The sequence below is a fragment of the Andrena cerasifolii genome, chromosome 7 (genome assembly GCF_050908995.1).
Source record: "Andrena cerasifolii isolate SP2316 chromosome 7, iyAndCera1_principal, whole genome shotgun sequence".
In the NCBI taxonomy this organism is placed as follows: domain Eukaryota; kingdom Metazoa; phylum Arthropoda; class Insecta; order Hymenoptera; family Andrenidae; genus Andrena; species Andrena cerasifolii.
The window spans coordinates 1,893,194-1,909,511 of record NC_135124.1 but is presented as its reverse complement, the minus strand read 5'-3'; the positions used below and the strand labels follow the sequence as shown (position 1 = coordinate 1,909,511).

Here is a 16,318-nt window from a genome sequence, read left to right as displayed (position 1 = left end):
ATTTAAATTTTCCGCTGCGCCCTATTATACATATATAATTACGTATAAAATATATTTGCATATTAATTTAATTATATTTTAGAAACTTATTGGGAAGTCATTATATAAAACTGCTTCTGCCATGGGTGTAAAAATGTTGCACCAAGTACCGCAAGCCGATTTTTGGGAAAAAAGTCGCTTTAACCAACAATGCCCATCAAAAATAATCAATTTTTGTGAAGAAGGTATTACGAGGTACCTACATATGTTATGACTGGGCATTCCAAATATTTTATTAGATACAGTTAACCTATTTACCTTTTCAAAACTAGATGACTCATAATTTTGCTGATTTATATCACAGGGTATCTACTTGCTTCGAGCCTACTGTGAGCAACTATCTCTCTGCTCATAAAAATGTAGGAAAGATTGTATTCAATCAAGTGTCTCTCGAAACTATTCCGGTACTTAACGCAGCTAATCGATATTCTGGTAAGAATGAAAATATTAAAATGTAAATATCAACATTTATCATTAATATTAAAATGAATATTAGATGGTATTATGAACAATATTTATATCCCCCTCTAGCTTTAGAAGAAGGAGTATCAGAATTTTTCGGCATATTAGCTGCAAGTCCCGCTTGGTTGAACTATACCCACATTATGGATAATTCTACTGATGCTGAACAACATTTGATTGTGTCTCTAATGATAACGGCATTGAATACGTTACCGCGACTTGCTTATTACATGTCTGCAGATGCGTGGAGAATTAATGCTATTGAAATGAATATCACAAACTCCAAAGACTTGGTATCATCTTGGTGGAAATATAGGTATTACGTTATTTGAGTGTTAATTTCAATTTAATACTTTATATGTTTTATGTTTAACACAAATTCTGAATATTTCTATTCAAGACAAGAATATGAAGGAATTAGTTCTAATGGAATTGAAATACCTACTTTCTTAAACGACGACTATATTACAAGTAACAAGCCATATCTCTCGTAAGTAGTAATAAAAATAAAATTCTAGTGATCTACATGCAGGGGCGGATTTAACAGGGTGGCTGATGAGCAGTTGCCGCCTGGGCCCCTGCTCAGAAGGCCCACTCAGGGCCCCATCCTTAAAAAAAATTATGATTTATCCAAACTATATTTTTTTTCTGTATTATTACACTGAGCTCGGTTTGAGTAAACTATCTCTTCATTATCCCGAAAAAATGGGCCCCTCGGAACGTTTGCCACCTGGGCCTTTTTTCTTAAATCCACCACTGTCTACATGTATGCGTTAGCGAGTATAAAACTGGCACAAGTTTCCCTTTTGCAGAAAGTTAACTGGCACAATTCTTGCATTTCAATTTTATGAATACTTAATGGAGTCCACAGAAGTTAGATACGATTCAATTGTGGAAAAATCAACAAAAGTCGATTTCATGTGGGTACTATTCACAAATGCCAATAACATAGTATTTATCTTTTTCCGAAAATACATTAAGAACTTATTTAATTTGTTTACAGAAAAATGATTCAACAAGGCGGTGCCTATGATTGGATGAGAATAATCGATAAATTTTTAAATATAGAAGAAATTTCATCGGACTCGCTTCTGTCATTCTTCTCCCCATTAGAAGATTTCATTGACGAGTTGGAAGAAAATTTCGAATATAAAATAGTTACCGCTAGAGAGTCTGAATTGGAAGAACTAGAAAAAAAAATTATTGAAGAAATGAACGCTTCTACTACTACCACCACCACCACCACCACCACCACCACTACCACCACAACTACTACTACATCAAGGAGTATGGTCACGAGAAAAAAAATAGCAAACATAGCACCTTCGGATAAAAAAAACGATGGAAGAAATGACGTAAACGCCGTAGTTAATAGCAATAAAGATTTACGGTCTAAATCAGCGACACACATATCAGAAGAAAAGCTAGAAAACCGTAACATATTAAAGTCAGAAGCATCAACTAAAGTGCCTTTTGATGAGTCATTAATCGATAGTTTAGACACTGAAGAAGAAAAAAAGCCAAAGATTAATACTAACAAGGCAGTGTGGGCTGTGGGTGCAGTGCTTTTAGCAACGATAATTATTTGTATAATTGCGATTTTTGGAAGACAAAGATGTCGTAAAGTACCAAAAAATAGACGATATGTTTAACAGTAATTTTCAACATTAAAAAAGTATATTTATTCTTACATTTAATGTATAAGCTAGATTTTACACAAGTGTGTTATATTATTATAAAGCCTTTCATCTAGAAAGACATTTAATAATTTGCAATATTCAATATTGTACATTCCTCACTGCTCGTTACAAAACAAATGAAGGCTATTTTCAGAAATCTACTTTCTATAAGTACTATAATTTAGTCTTGGTATGATTTGAGTATTGAGCAATTTTTACAAGTGAAAATGTTGACAAAAAGAGTTAGAGCTTGCAAACAGAAAAAAAATCATAAGTATTAATGCGCAAATGCTACTATATACAATGTTTACTTAAAACTATGAAATAAAAATTTATATTTTCATAATTATTTTTGTTTAAAATATAGGTAATTATTTAGAAGTTTTCCATCCTCACCGATTTCAATGATTTATAGATATGTTATCAAGATCAAGATTCTGAACAACTTTCCTATACATGTTACCGCCGCACGACCTTCGTTTCCGAGATATTTGCGAAGAACTTCTGTTGATTTATTCCGACGCAACGCATTCCACTTTCTAACTTGTCCCGGGTATTAGTATTGGTTTGGGCTAGATTAGTGCGGGGGCGCGTAAAGCATGATAGCGAACTGATGTGAGTTTAGAGATTGGAATCAGAAACTTGCGGATGCCCGTCAACACCGCGACTCATATTGGTTCGCCATCATGCTTTACGCGCCCCCCGCGCTAATCTAGCCCCAACCAATACTAATATCCGGGACAAGCCGGAAAGTGGAATGCATTGCGTCGGAACAAGTTAAAAGAAATTTTCCGTAAATATCTCGGAAACAAAGGTCAGCTTCGTCATTTGTTTTGTCCCATGCTGGCGCATTCGCTGCCACGGACGCGTACTGTAGGTAGGTATACGGCCGAATACATTGTGTAGTAGCAGCAGTTTTTCGCGAATATCTCGGAAACGAAGGTCGAGCGGCGGTAACATGTATAGGAAAAAGTTATTCAAAATCGTGTCCCCGACAACATGTCCAAAAAACTTCTAAATAATTACCAAAATATATATTTCGTTAACTGCGTCTATCTTTTGGACAAATGTAGTAGAGTTCGTACATTACAACACAAATATAGATCGTAAGGATAGGAAACAAATATTACGTGCCGAACTATCATAATCTGTATGCCAAGTACGACAGTTCCTTTTCACCTATGCCAAAACGCAACAAATAATATAAGAAAAAATAACACATAAAACAAAAGTATATTCCTCATGTTTTCTGTAGGACCTTTAGGGAATGCGTATCGATAATGCCTTTATAATTGTAGGTGTTCTGTATACACTCAGATTTAAATAATATGTGTATATTAATTTATATAATGGTAGAAGGAAGTAGTAAATACGAAAATGTGTATAACGACCGTATGCGGAACATATCTTTTTTACTACTGTATTCCTGTGTACGATTATCGCATACGTGTGCAACGTTTATATACAATAGATTGTATGGAGGATATATATTTTTTATAAAAGTATTTATTTTGTACCTAAATCGGATAATAAAATATTGTTTTGGTACAAATTTATCATGCAATCACGGTAGACGCATGTACATTTCTGTGCCAAAACCAAACTATGAAATTGTTTCACTACGTACTGTGTATCATAAAAATATGTTAATTCCTTGGAATGCTTAGATGAACGTTTATATAACGCATAAAAGAATAGATTTATTTTGTCTAATTACAAACACACGCACATATGTAAATACATATATTATACTATACGTGAAAGCAGTGGCGGATTTAAGAAAAAAGGCCCAGGTGGCAAACCTTCTGAGGGGCCCATCTTTTTTCGGGAAAGTGAAGAGCTACTTTACTAAAGGGGGGGGGGGGGAGTGCACAGAAAAGTATAGAAACAAATATAGTGCTTGGATAAAATCATAATGTATTTTTGAAGACAGGGCCTTCTGAGCAGGGGCCTATTTTTCGGGGAAATAAAGCGGTAGTTTATTAAAACCGGGCTCAGTGTAATAATACAGAAAAAAATATAGTTTGGATAAGATCATAATATTTTTAAGGATGGGGGCCTGAGTGGGCCTTCTGAGCAGGGGCCCAGGCGACAACTGCTCATTGGTCGCCCTGTTAAATCCGCCACTGCGTGAAAGACAAGATTACTATTTTTCAAGAGTATTTCTATTTGGGGGGGGGGGGGAGAACAATTTACAAAAACATTTTTTTTTAGAAAATAACACTTGAAGTTTGATATCACTTTCCCTATATTTTTCATCCTTTCAACGCCTTTGAAAATTATAAATTTTCAATTTTTTGTATTTTTTTCTGGTTTCTCCCCTAGTCAGAAGTATATTCTTCATAATAAAAGAAAGTTTTAGTCGAATCGGATAATAACTTTTGGAAATACAGGTCCCACCGATTTGGATAAATTTTTTGTCGCCTTGACTTTAACGACTCCCCAGTGCCGTTTGCAATGATTAATTATAAAACGAAAAATATATTTCTATAATTTAAGACATCCTTAATACAATGCAAAAAGTCCCATTAAATTATATACAGTAGTTTTCCTTCACTTAATTCCTAAAGATCACCTATTTTTTGGGCTCTAGACCGGAAGGTCCCCTTAAATCCGCCACTGCCGGAGAACGTTCTTTCCACTATCGCCTTTATCTGCGATCATGTTTGTAGCATAAATTATAGGTCATGCAAAGAAATAGCAATCTTTTCAGTCACGGATATCAACGCCCAGATCAATAATAAGGTAAAGTCAGCTTGCAGTTACGCCAGGATTACGTATTCTTTTTAAAAAATTCTACCATCCTTGACAGTAATCATGCGTATTCGTGGTTGGCTTTAACAGATCATCCATACACAGTTAGTACTATCCCAATTACACAGGGCCGTTCCTGGCGGGGGTGCAGAAGGTGCCCCCGCACGTTTGTTATATGTAAAATTTTGATTAATAAGAATAATAATCGAAACTCTACTGCAAGATAACTGTTTAAAATTATTTATGTATAGATATAAAAGTAAACACTGCATATTAAATTCTTAATTAAAGAATTTTGAATTAATAAGGGCGGCAATATTGTTTTCGCACCTGAGCGGCCCAAACCCAGGTACGGCCCTGCAATTACAGATAGGCTCTTAATGCACCAAAGATAGGGTTTGCAAAGACATCTAACAGTATGTATTTGGTATACTGAGAAAGAAAATTGTAGACCAGTTCTTCGATTATCGACGGCTAGAAAGGGTGCTGGGACATGCGTAGTATAACTTCAAAATGTTAAGGAATGAATAAACAGGGAACAGTTTCTTAAGCAAATTTAGATTCTGATTTTACAAAAAAAAAATTATTTATTCTGTTTATTTATTTTATTTTTTGTGAAAATAGTCACATTCATCTGGGTTAGGTAGGCATAACGAGCTGGAACACATTTGGTGGCCCTAGAGTTTAAGTCTTTCGTTCGAAAGTCTTTAGGCGACAGACAAGCACACAAACACTTTCTGCTTTATATATTAAGATAAATAACAGAATGCTTTATTAAGCCGGGAATCCATCGGGAAGCTAAGCTAAGCTATGCTACGCTTTAACGTAGCTTTTGGTGGAAACGGTTCCATAAGAATGTACCGAAGCTAATTTTTTTTAAAGCATTCTTTAGCTTCCCGGTGGATTCCCGGGTTTATCGTTGCGCCGTTCGCTTCGGCCTTGAACGACAAAATTCGGGGCTGTGTGTTCAAAATTACACGCGCGCAAAAAGACGCTAACCGCGAGAAACAGAATCATCCCCTTTCGTCGGGAACGGCTAACCAATCGACTTGGCGAGCATGCGCGGCTGAAGCTAAACAGGGGTTGTTGCAGTCAGGGAGGGGCTCTCTTCGGCAGAATGACTCAGAATATACATTCCTGAAAGTACATCTTTGTGATTATTTGGAAGTGACATGCGTATACCGCCACTTCGTAACCGCATAGTGATATTCTTGCGACATTCCCGATTCCTCGTGATGCCATAATTCGTGCAAGTGTTCAGTGTTACGTGGATCGACTGTCAGCTGTCCCACCATGAATGTGAGTACATCGGCCGTTTATAATGTCGGCTGGTTTTCTACCAGAGTCCGCAGCTCTTACGTAGTATGTGCGCACCCCTTTACATATTCCCACATTAACATAATCACGACCGAAAATACAGTGTTTATTGTTATCCAGAAGAAATGGAATCTGTTCGTTTCTCTTGGTTCATTCCGGAACATAGTTGAACCTAATACGTCATTGACCTCTGTAACGTGTAAAATCGATGCGAAGGTTACGTCTAATCTAGGAACTTCACTTTTTGTATCACATCCTGTGTAAATGTTGCGCTGACGTCCCAACATCTTCGTATCCTGTTTCATTTAAATCGTTCCGTGCATTAGGATTATTCCCGGAATTATAATTTCTTCCTTAAAGCGCGATTATCAATTGTGGTACCGTCAAATGGGGTGACTTTGACGACAAAATAGATTTTTAAACAAATTTCTCTAGCATCTACTGTAGAACAGGTGTAATTCTCAGACAGAGTACCTTGCATAGCTTTAATCGCTTACTTCGAGATACATTTTACCTGAGAATAATATACTCTTTATACAGCAAATGCTCGGGGAATTTATTTTAAAATCTAGTATTGTGATTAAAGTTACCCCATTTGACGATACGAATAGACTTACGTATTGATACGTTTATCGAATCGCTTGTACAACATTGCACTACTGTTCATCAGCGGAAGGCAATGCTATGAAGACTTCGTTTGTCATTTATTAATTTAAATGCAAATTTTTATTAGGTTTCTGTTAGCGACCTTATTCGCCGAAGCCGTCACGATTTGGTTGTTACCTATGTACGCCTGAAAAAAAAACAGTTTAAGAATCCGTTCAAGTTCTTGATTACATATATGTATGAATTGGTATTCCTGAAGCTACTTACAATTCTGCGTCTTCATCCGTGTGTTGAGTTGAGATGTGCATATATATGTACATTAGGGTGGTTATTTACTCTTGGTGAAAATTGTATTCAAGATATTCTTTGTGGCACCCCCAGAATAGAATCAAATAATAAAAAATAAAATCTGTGTAAAATTGTAGCCCGATCGGGTAACGGGAAAAGATACCCTTGAACGTTTAAATAATTATTTAACAGCTCGCAAAGTCGATTTTATGTAATATCCCCCAAGTTATTGATTACGTAAACAAATATGCCAAACAAAAGTTGTAGATCCAGACAAGGAGCATCTTTTATGTTGTATTACTTTTTCTCGTGCGGCAAACGGTTTTCGTCCGAAAAACTAAAAAAGAGAAACATTTTTATATTTCAAATCATGAAGGTTCAAATCCTTCTTCAACACTTTTTATTTACGAATGCGACGAAAGAAATTGTCATTTTTATTTTCGAGGTCTATTTTCTAAGCGTATAAGGCGGGACATATACCGAGATACGCACAAACAGATAAATCTTTTTCCGTATTTTCAGTGCTGGATATCTCATGAATGTTTCTTGAAAATTTGGGACCGAAATTCGCAGAATAATCGAAAATATATGTAGCCTTCAGAAGTGAGGTATCCAAATGCATTTTTCTCGAAATCAGGATTTCTATATTTTTAATATTTTTCAAAGAATATTCAAAGAAAAGAAAATTGTATCTTTTTGTATATCTCGGTATATGCCCCCCCTTAAATGTTTAAAAAATAGTCCTCGAAAATAAAAATTACAGTTTGTTTTTCGCCTTCATAAACAAGAAGTGTTCGAGAAGGATTTACACTTTTAAAATTTGAAAAAAAAGCTTTTTTCAGTTATTATTTATTATGTGAGCTGTTAAATAATTATTTAAATGTTCAAGGGCCCAGGGACACATTTCCCCGTTATCCGATGGGATTCAAACTTTTTACAGATTTTTGTATTATTGGAACTAGCCTAGGGTTGTCGCGAAGAAAATTCAAAAGTCGACAAATAAGAGCCACCCTAACGTACATACCGCCAAGGACCCAGTTTCTGATCAGAACCCAATTCCTGACCAGTTTAGGAAAATAAACCAAATAATAAGCTTATTATGATACAAATTTATTCTAACAAATTACTAAATAATTATGAAGTATTTTGATATTTATACGCAAAATTTGATAGCTCATAGTAAAACGTGTGAAGGTGATCAGAAACTGCTCCCTTTGCATTTCTCACTTTCAAAGTTAAATTATAAAATAATTATTACTGTGTGCGCACTTTTTTTAATACTAAATTAAAGATAAAACACAGATTTAGTAAAATAACAAAAAATCGTTTAAACTTGGTTAAGTTTTCCCTTTACACGTTTAAAAACCCGCGGTAGTTACTCTTAAGGGGGTATACCCGTTTGAACCCTCGGAAAATGTATACATTTTGTGGATTTTTTTACAAGTCAATGGTTTGATGCAGATTTCCCGTTTTTTAACTATGTTTACATAGTATTATGAACTACTTATAAAAAAAGTTTCAGTTAAAAAACTATTGTTTTTCGGAAGTTACGGATACATGTCCGAAAGTCTCTCGATTTTAGACGGCTAAACGGTGGCCCTAAAAACTCGCGCTACGTTCAACCAATTTACTTCAAATTTTGCATGCAGAATCATAATAAGATTCCGCATCGTCCAACGAAGGCTTTTTTTATTTCGATTCCCCGTTTATTATTTATAAAGGAAAAAGGTGGATTTTTCTCTTAGAAAAATTTAACTTTACCTTTGATCTCTCACCATTTCTTTATTTTTCAAAATTTTCAAAATCGCCTTCGTTGGACGATGTGGAATCTTATTATGATTCTGCATGCAAAATTTGAAGTAAATTGGTTGAACGTAGCGCGAGTTTTTAGGGCCACCGTTTAGCCGTCTAAAATCGAGAGACTTTCGGACATGTATCCGTAACTTCCGAAAAACAATAGTTTATTAACTGAAACTTTTTTTATAAGTAGTTCATAATACTATGTAAACATAGTTAAAAAACGGGAAATCTGCATCAAACCGTTGACTTGTAAAAAAATCCACAAAATGTATACATTTTCCGAGGGTTCAAACGGGTATACCCCCTTAAGTGATCAGGAACTGGGTCCTTGACGGTAGCTACTACATACAGGGTCATGATTTCATCTTGCAACCCGCGCTCGGGCGAACAGGCTCGGGACAACAGGCTCAATGTGGCGTTGAGAAGCTAAAAGGTTAAAACATTCAGGCACAAACACCGCTACAATCAAAGACACGCCCCATTAGTTACCCCTTACGTCCTAACTATGCATGCATTGCATAAAGGATACAATCATAAAAAAGAAAACGAGAACAATAAATTCTGACGTCTGCAGAACAAATAAATAATTGAAAAAAAAATTAATTTCTCAATTTATGAAAGTAATGATACCGAAACAACTAGCCTATTGTTTATCAACACTGTTACGTACGCAGACCTATCTTTGACTCTTTAACCCTTTCGGGTGTCCGGCATGCAGTGACCCGGCGGGGTCACCGTTTCCTGCAGTGGTGCGATGCAACCGAGTTTTCCCCGAAAACCTAATATTCAATTGAAGGCATTCATGTCCCCACTACTTTCTAGCCGAATTTCACCGTATAAAAAGGCCCACGAATCCACACTCGGGGGCTCATTTCAAGTGTACTACGTTCAGATGAAAGAGGCTTGCGAGATCGAGTAACATTTTTCTTCGAGTATTAATTCAACTTAAGGGGACATTCTACTCTCTCGGTCGAAAAATTCGCTACTTTTCGGTGATGGTTTTTATACTGAAATACACACTTAACGTTTTCGAATTTCGGGGGGTATATTGTACCACGCTTGAAATACAAGGAAAAATCTTTGTTGTTTGTTTATTTTACTTGTTTACTTAAATATTTCGCAGTGAAGTTGGCGCTTTCAGAATTGCTGGCGGTTGAAATTTCGGACGACTGGATCATCGGAAATAAAAGAACCGGACATAAGGTGAATGTCCCAGTTTCTACTCATTTAAGAGGTAACTCGACATAAAGAAGGTGTAAAAAATTTGTTTGTGATGAAAATTTGCAGAGTAATTGATTAATTCTTTAATAATAAAACAACCAATTCAGAAACTATTTAAGAAAGATATTTCAAGATGAGAACTGATTAGTAATTTGTAATTAAATATATAATGCTCTAAATGTCCGTATTTCTGCTCATGAAAAATAGCGATATATGTATTGCCCCAAGCTTTTAAATAATTTAGAATTATTTTGTTGCAACTGTAGTACAAACGTAACGCATATAATAATAAGAAAAATACGAAATGATCAGAAATTGGGACATTCACCTCATTTTTAATTTGCAAGAGTATGGCTATCTCGCTAACCACAAATATCTTAAGATTTTTTAATATTTTCCCAAATTTTATATCTATTAAACAGAAAAGAAATGCCCTTTTCGGTACTTTCAACTTTGATCGACTCCCATTTTAATAATTTTGCCGCGAAATTGTTCTTTCGTGGAAAGCGAAATAACCATACTCCTGCGAATTAGAAATATGTTTGGTTTTTTTATTTCCGATGATCCAGTCGTCCGAAATTTCAACCGCCAGCAATTCTGAAGCTGCCAACTTCACTGCGAAATATTTATGTAAACAAATGAAATAAACAACAAAGATTTTTTTCTTGTCTTTCAAGAGTGGTATAATATACCCCCCGAAATTCGAAAACGTTAAGTGTTTATTTCATTATAAAAACCATCACCGAAAAGTGGCCGATTTTTCGGCCGAGGGAGTAGAATGTCCCCTTAAGGGGGAGCCTGGGGTAACTAAATGAAAATCGAGGCATTTTTCGGGATTTTTTTTTAAAGAAAGTATTTGATAGATCTTTCTGAAACTTTCAGGATATTGTATTAACAGGTTAAGGTATATAACAAAAAAAAATTATTAAAAAAGAGCGGCAAATAACAAAGTTATGCCCAGCCCGTTGGCGACGCAATTATTGCACTGCGGGCAACGTAGCGTCTTTTGGTTTCATCTGAAACCAAAAATCGAACAATTTTCTTTTAGTTTATGAGTGTACGCACAGAATGAAGAAATTTGAAACTTAAAAGATGCAAAATGAACAAATGGCGGCCTCTTGAATAAAAAGTTCACTGTTTCCAACGAAATTTTGCCTCAAATGTCTAAAAAAAAGTTATTTATTTAAACAATATCATTATACTAATAACTTAGTACTATGAAGAAAATGTTCACAAATATCCGTGCACAAGGCCAAGTCGATTGGTTGAATATTTTTGGAGTAATATTGCCCGCAAAGTGTGAAACTGTCGTTTCGAGAAAAACGCATTTCAAGTTTTGCGGTAGCCTGGCGCTCCGTAGCAAAACCGGCTATATCCGCTTTAATTTTTCGAATTTCGTTTTGCGGCTTTGGGAACATATTGTCGTGATGTTCAACTATTGATTTATGCAAAAAAAAAATCGATTTCTTCGATCCGCTACTCCAGGCTCCCCCCTTAAGCCATACAGCTCGCAGTGTTGCTGATAGGCGTTGTAACTATTAAAGTCTTTGAGACCCCGCATTTCTCAGTGCGTCAAAACCGAGAGGTGGACTTAGGTACCGCGACAAGTAAACACTCAAACAATTGTAAGAACCGAGCTTATAGAATTTAATTAGTTACTTCTTACTCAGAGTTCTTTTATTTGAATCTAATCATCATCTGAACTACCTCTTCGAGACTAACCCACATAGACACAGCTTTACCGCTCGAGGTGTATCGCATTATAAAGTTACGTGGCTAAATTAACATTTCCTAGTGGCTCCCGGTGTTAGCCAGGCACCGGTTCGTCCACGTTTCCCAACCTCCTAACAGCTCCCGGTGTTAGCCAGGCACCGCACAGTGTAACGAGTATATAAGAAAAAAAATCAATTTTTCATTAAGATACAGTTATTTACATGTAATTAATATGTTAATCATATTTGTACACAAAAGAAATAATTTTTAAGATAAAATAAATGATTAAAATATATTTTTGAACATAATTTTTATTAGTTATTCATATCGTGCATACTTTTGTAAAACAAATAAAATACATATTTTTTAAATACATTTAAACACAAATTAATAACAAACATATGAAACAATTATAAAAAATAAAATTAATTTTTTAAATAATTTGTATCGGTAATAAATTTTAAATTATTCATTCTTATTATAAATTTTCATCACTATCAGTTGAATCTACAGGAATTTAAAGCTCAGTGTCTTTTAAAAATAAATATTCTAGCACAGATTTGTCTAATTTTTCGTTTTATTAATGTATTTCTTCTCATGTGGGAGCACTCGGGAGCAGATAAAATTTACACCAAACTAAAGGGCATAAAAAGAACTAATTGTACTAAAAAAATGAAAGAACTGATATGTTTCGTTTTTTTTTTAATTCTCTCCAGAAGTTAGAAGGTAAGACAAAAATAAAGTAATAATTTGAGCCACTGGTACGTATCCATATCTTTAAATGCAGGAATTTTTAATTAATACAACGAAAGAGGAATATATTTTGCTTATTTTCAAAAAAGAAAGAAAGAACAGAACTTATAAATACACAGAGGCAGAATAAGGTCGGTTGAGGCCCCGGGCGCAAAAGAAAATATTGGGCCCCTTACAAAAGAGGGAAAGACAGGAAAAATAAAATCACGTTAACCATATTTTTAAACACAAACAGATTATGTACTCATACTGTTTTAATTTCAATAAAATTTGAATAAAGTATATGTATAATATAATTAATAATACAATTATAATCACAAAGTTTTGAACTAATAGTTGAACATACGAAAAAGTATGGTTATAAATAATGATACTATACGTATAATAAACTAATAATTAGACATTTAAACAACAAAAATTATAGAACTTTACTTAAAATTAATATTAGGATCCGCTTACAATATGGAATTAAATTTGGTGTCATTAAAAAAAAGTGGAAAGTTGGTTTTTGTGGGGCCCCTCAGAAGTCGGGGCCCCGGGCCCGGTGCGCCCGCCGTTAAATCCGCCTCTGTAAATACAACAAAAATGCAGTGAGTAAATATTTCCTATGTGCAGTCTGTGGCAGCTTGCGTTTGGTTATTCGACTTTGAATGTAATTACTGAACTTAAATTCTTATGTCGGAAGACTGTTTACTACCAATTCCATGAAACGAAATACAAAATTTAAAAACTCAAATTTTTGCTTTTTGAATACGTGCCGCGACACTGTGCACCGGTTCGTCCGTGAACATTTACCTTCCTAGTGGCTCCCGGTGTTAGCCAAGCACCGGTTCGTCCACGCTTACCAACCCCTTATAACGGCTCCCGGTGTTAGCCCGGCTCCGGTTCGTCCGTTACTAACAAACAAACTCGATCCTCGGCCTCGCAGCCGTCAATCTCATTGCCCTGCTCGGCTCGTAACAACATCATGAATTTTAAAAAGAGCATTAAGTACAGTATCAAATAAACAGTTTGCAAAAGCTTTTCGCAACAATTATGGTTAAAAGATTGATAACAGAAAAATTAAGTAAACGTAAAATATGTTAAATTATCCATAATTTTTCCTCATTTTTCGGCGCAAATTCCATTCCGATATCTTTTATAGTTCAAAAGTTATACGAAAAAGGCCCCAAATTCGGCTATACTTCCGAATGGCCCCAGTGGCCGATCGACATGAGGTTTGAGGGGAAGGGTGGGGAGGGTGTGTGGACCCTAAATCTAAAATTGTTGCTTCGGGAATTTATTAGTTTCCGAGATATTAATCAAAAACTTTTATTATGTCTGTTGACATATTCCGACATAACGCATTCCACTTTTCAACTGGTTCTGGATATAAGTACTGTTTGGGGTATATTAGCGCGGGGGGGCCCGTAAATCGTGGTAGCGAACCGATGTGAGTTTGGAGAGTTGAACCAGAAACTTGCGTATGCGATCCATTCTATTATACAGGGTGGATACCTATTACTCTATTGATAGTCAATACTCTGGGGGGGGGGGGGTGCTTCTGTGGGCCAAAATAAGACGAAAATATACAATACAATTTTTAAATATCGCGCTTCGTTTTCGAGAAAATTGGCTTTGAATTTCAGCTAAATACGCGTGCCTTTTAGGCGCCTGAGGAGCACGCGGAGGTAAGGGGAACGCGTCCAACTGTCCGTAGAACAAATTGTGGGTCAGGATGTATCCCCGTTAGAGCTATGTGTACGCAGTTAAAAAAAATTGGCAATAATTTTTTATTAATATTTCGGAAACTAAAACTAATAAATACCCGAAGCTACAATTTTAGATTTAGGGTCCACGGCCCCTCCCCACCCCTCCCCACCCCTCCCCCCAAACTTCGTGCCGATCGGCTACAGGGGCCATTCAGAAGTATGTCCCCAAATTCTTCAACCCCGGCCGGGAAATTCTGAATAGCTCTTTGCGACGTTAATTTGAAAGAGACCATCCTAAAGTTTCCGAAGCTCGGTCATCACAGCTGTCCAGCGCGCAATGGAGTATTTGGCCCTAAAAGCTGATCAAAAGTCGATTTGAAAAATCTTGTTCAAACTGAAAAATGTTTGTTTCCTAAGGTAGTTAAATATTGTTTTTTTTCATTTATTCACTCATAAAAAGTTAATATTTGTCAGAAGTGAAGAGTTTTCATAGTACACGTTTCTCTCTTGATCAGTCTCTGAAACACCGATGTGACGTAAAGTCAAACATTTTGGATGCACTTTATTACCTTTCTAACCTTAGAGGTTAAAAATCTCTGAAAGGAAAAAGGCAATACAAAAATCTTTCAAGGAAGAAATGGGCGTCTTAGTGGATATACCTAAAGTAGAATTTGGGAATACAAATGAAGGTAACGCGCTACGAAGAGCCATTCGCAGATCCAGAAACTTCTGCTCGAATTACTGGATTAGACATCGATCTTATCTACAAGTTGAAAGTAGTTATAGAAATGATATCAAATGGCCACAATATTGATTTGGGCAAATTTTCAATGTATGCATTACAAACAGCTGAGGACCAGCGGCCATGGCCGTGATGGAAACACCGGTTCCCGTAAGATCACCGAAGTTTTAAACATCACGGGGCGGTGTACTGGGGAAAGATGGGTGACCATCATTACCTGTCTCCCGGTGCGTCGCTGCTGCTGGGACCCGAAAGAGACAGGAGGGAAAAAGAAAAAAAAATTACTATCGTTCGTTGGGCAATATAAGCGAAATGCTTGAAACGCCATCCTGTGTGTTAGAAACACACAGGAAAACAAAAAATACTAATACTAATGCGCAACATACCAGCAGCCGTAGACGTGATGGAAAACACCGGTTCTCGTTAGATCACCGAAGTTAAGCATCATGGGGCGGTGTACTGGGGAAAGATGGGAGACCATCTTTCTCCCGGTGCGCTGCTGCTGCTGGGGGATCAAAAAATGGGACTATAGTTCGTTCGGCAATATAAGCAAAAATAAGCTTGAAGCGCCGTCCTGCTTAAAACACAGGAAAACAATAAAAACAAATGCACAACATTTTTACACATGGAAGAACAATAATTTCACATGTGATGCTACCGATTGGTCAGTTGTCAGAGGAAGCTGCTGAAGCCAGAAGCAAAATTTGCAAGAAAATTTTCAAGAGAATTTTGCAACAGAAATGTATTAAACCGGTTATTATTAACTTCCGACCCATTAATAACTAGCTCTCGACCTAAAATACAAAAAAAAAACAAGCGATTTTCACGTGAAGTGTTGCAGCTTTTAATCCCAGAGCACGAAGAGACTTTCTTAAATGTTTATTTTTGTTCTATTTGTTATATTTGTTAACTATTCTAATTAGAAGATATGATTTCGGCGCACTGGTTCGGTCTTTTAAATAATTAAATAAAAGCTATTTTGCAATTTTGAGAATTTTTACCAAATTCCAACGCTTCGGTCAATGATTATGACCATTCTCAAGGAAAGATAGATAAAAGGAAAAAAATACTATCATCGACCGAAACGTTGGAATTTGGTAAAAATTCTCAAAATTGCAAAATACCTTTTATTTAATTATTTAATAGACCGAACCAGTGCGCCGAAATCATATCTTCTAATTAGAACAATTTTTACGGTCGAAATTCAAATTACATTATTTGTTAACTATATTAAATAGTCACATCATTTCCTC

The 16,318-nt window shown here is 35.8% G+C and overlaps 2 protein-coding genes across 3 annotated transcripts in view; both read left to right on the top strand.

Annotated features, from left to right (window-relative positions):
- LOC143371627 (angiotensin-converting enzyme) overlaps positions 1-3,802 on the top strand; it is a 30,540-nt gene extending 26,738 nt beyond the window's left edge. For both annotated transcript variants that reach the window (XM_076817022.1, XM_076817021.1), the window contains exons 8-13: positions 83-234; positions 344-471; positions 571-817; positions 902-991; positions 1,314-1,421; positions 1,505-3,802. In XM_076817022.1, the coding sequence (XP_076673137.1) occupies positions 83-234; positions 344-471; positions 571-817; positions 902-991; positions 1,314-1,421; positions 1,505-2,153 (1,374 nt within the window). In that variant the 3' untranslated portion in view covers positions 2,154-3,802. The remainder of the gene's footprint in view (positions 1-82; positions 235-343; positions 472-570; positions 818-901; positions 992-1,313; positions 1,422-1,504) is intronic.
- Positions 3,803-6,135: 2,333 nt separating this feature from the next.
- Positions 6,136-16,318, top strand: part of LOC143371620 (uncharacterized) — a 93,896-nt gene continuing 83,713 nt past the window's right edge. The window contains exon 1 of the mRNA XM_076816991.1: positions 6,136-6,233. Coding sequence (XP_076673106.1) covers positions 6,228-6,233 — 6 coding nt within the window. The 5' untranslated portion in view covers positions 6,136-6,227. The remainder of the gene's footprint in view (positions 6,234-16,318) is intronic.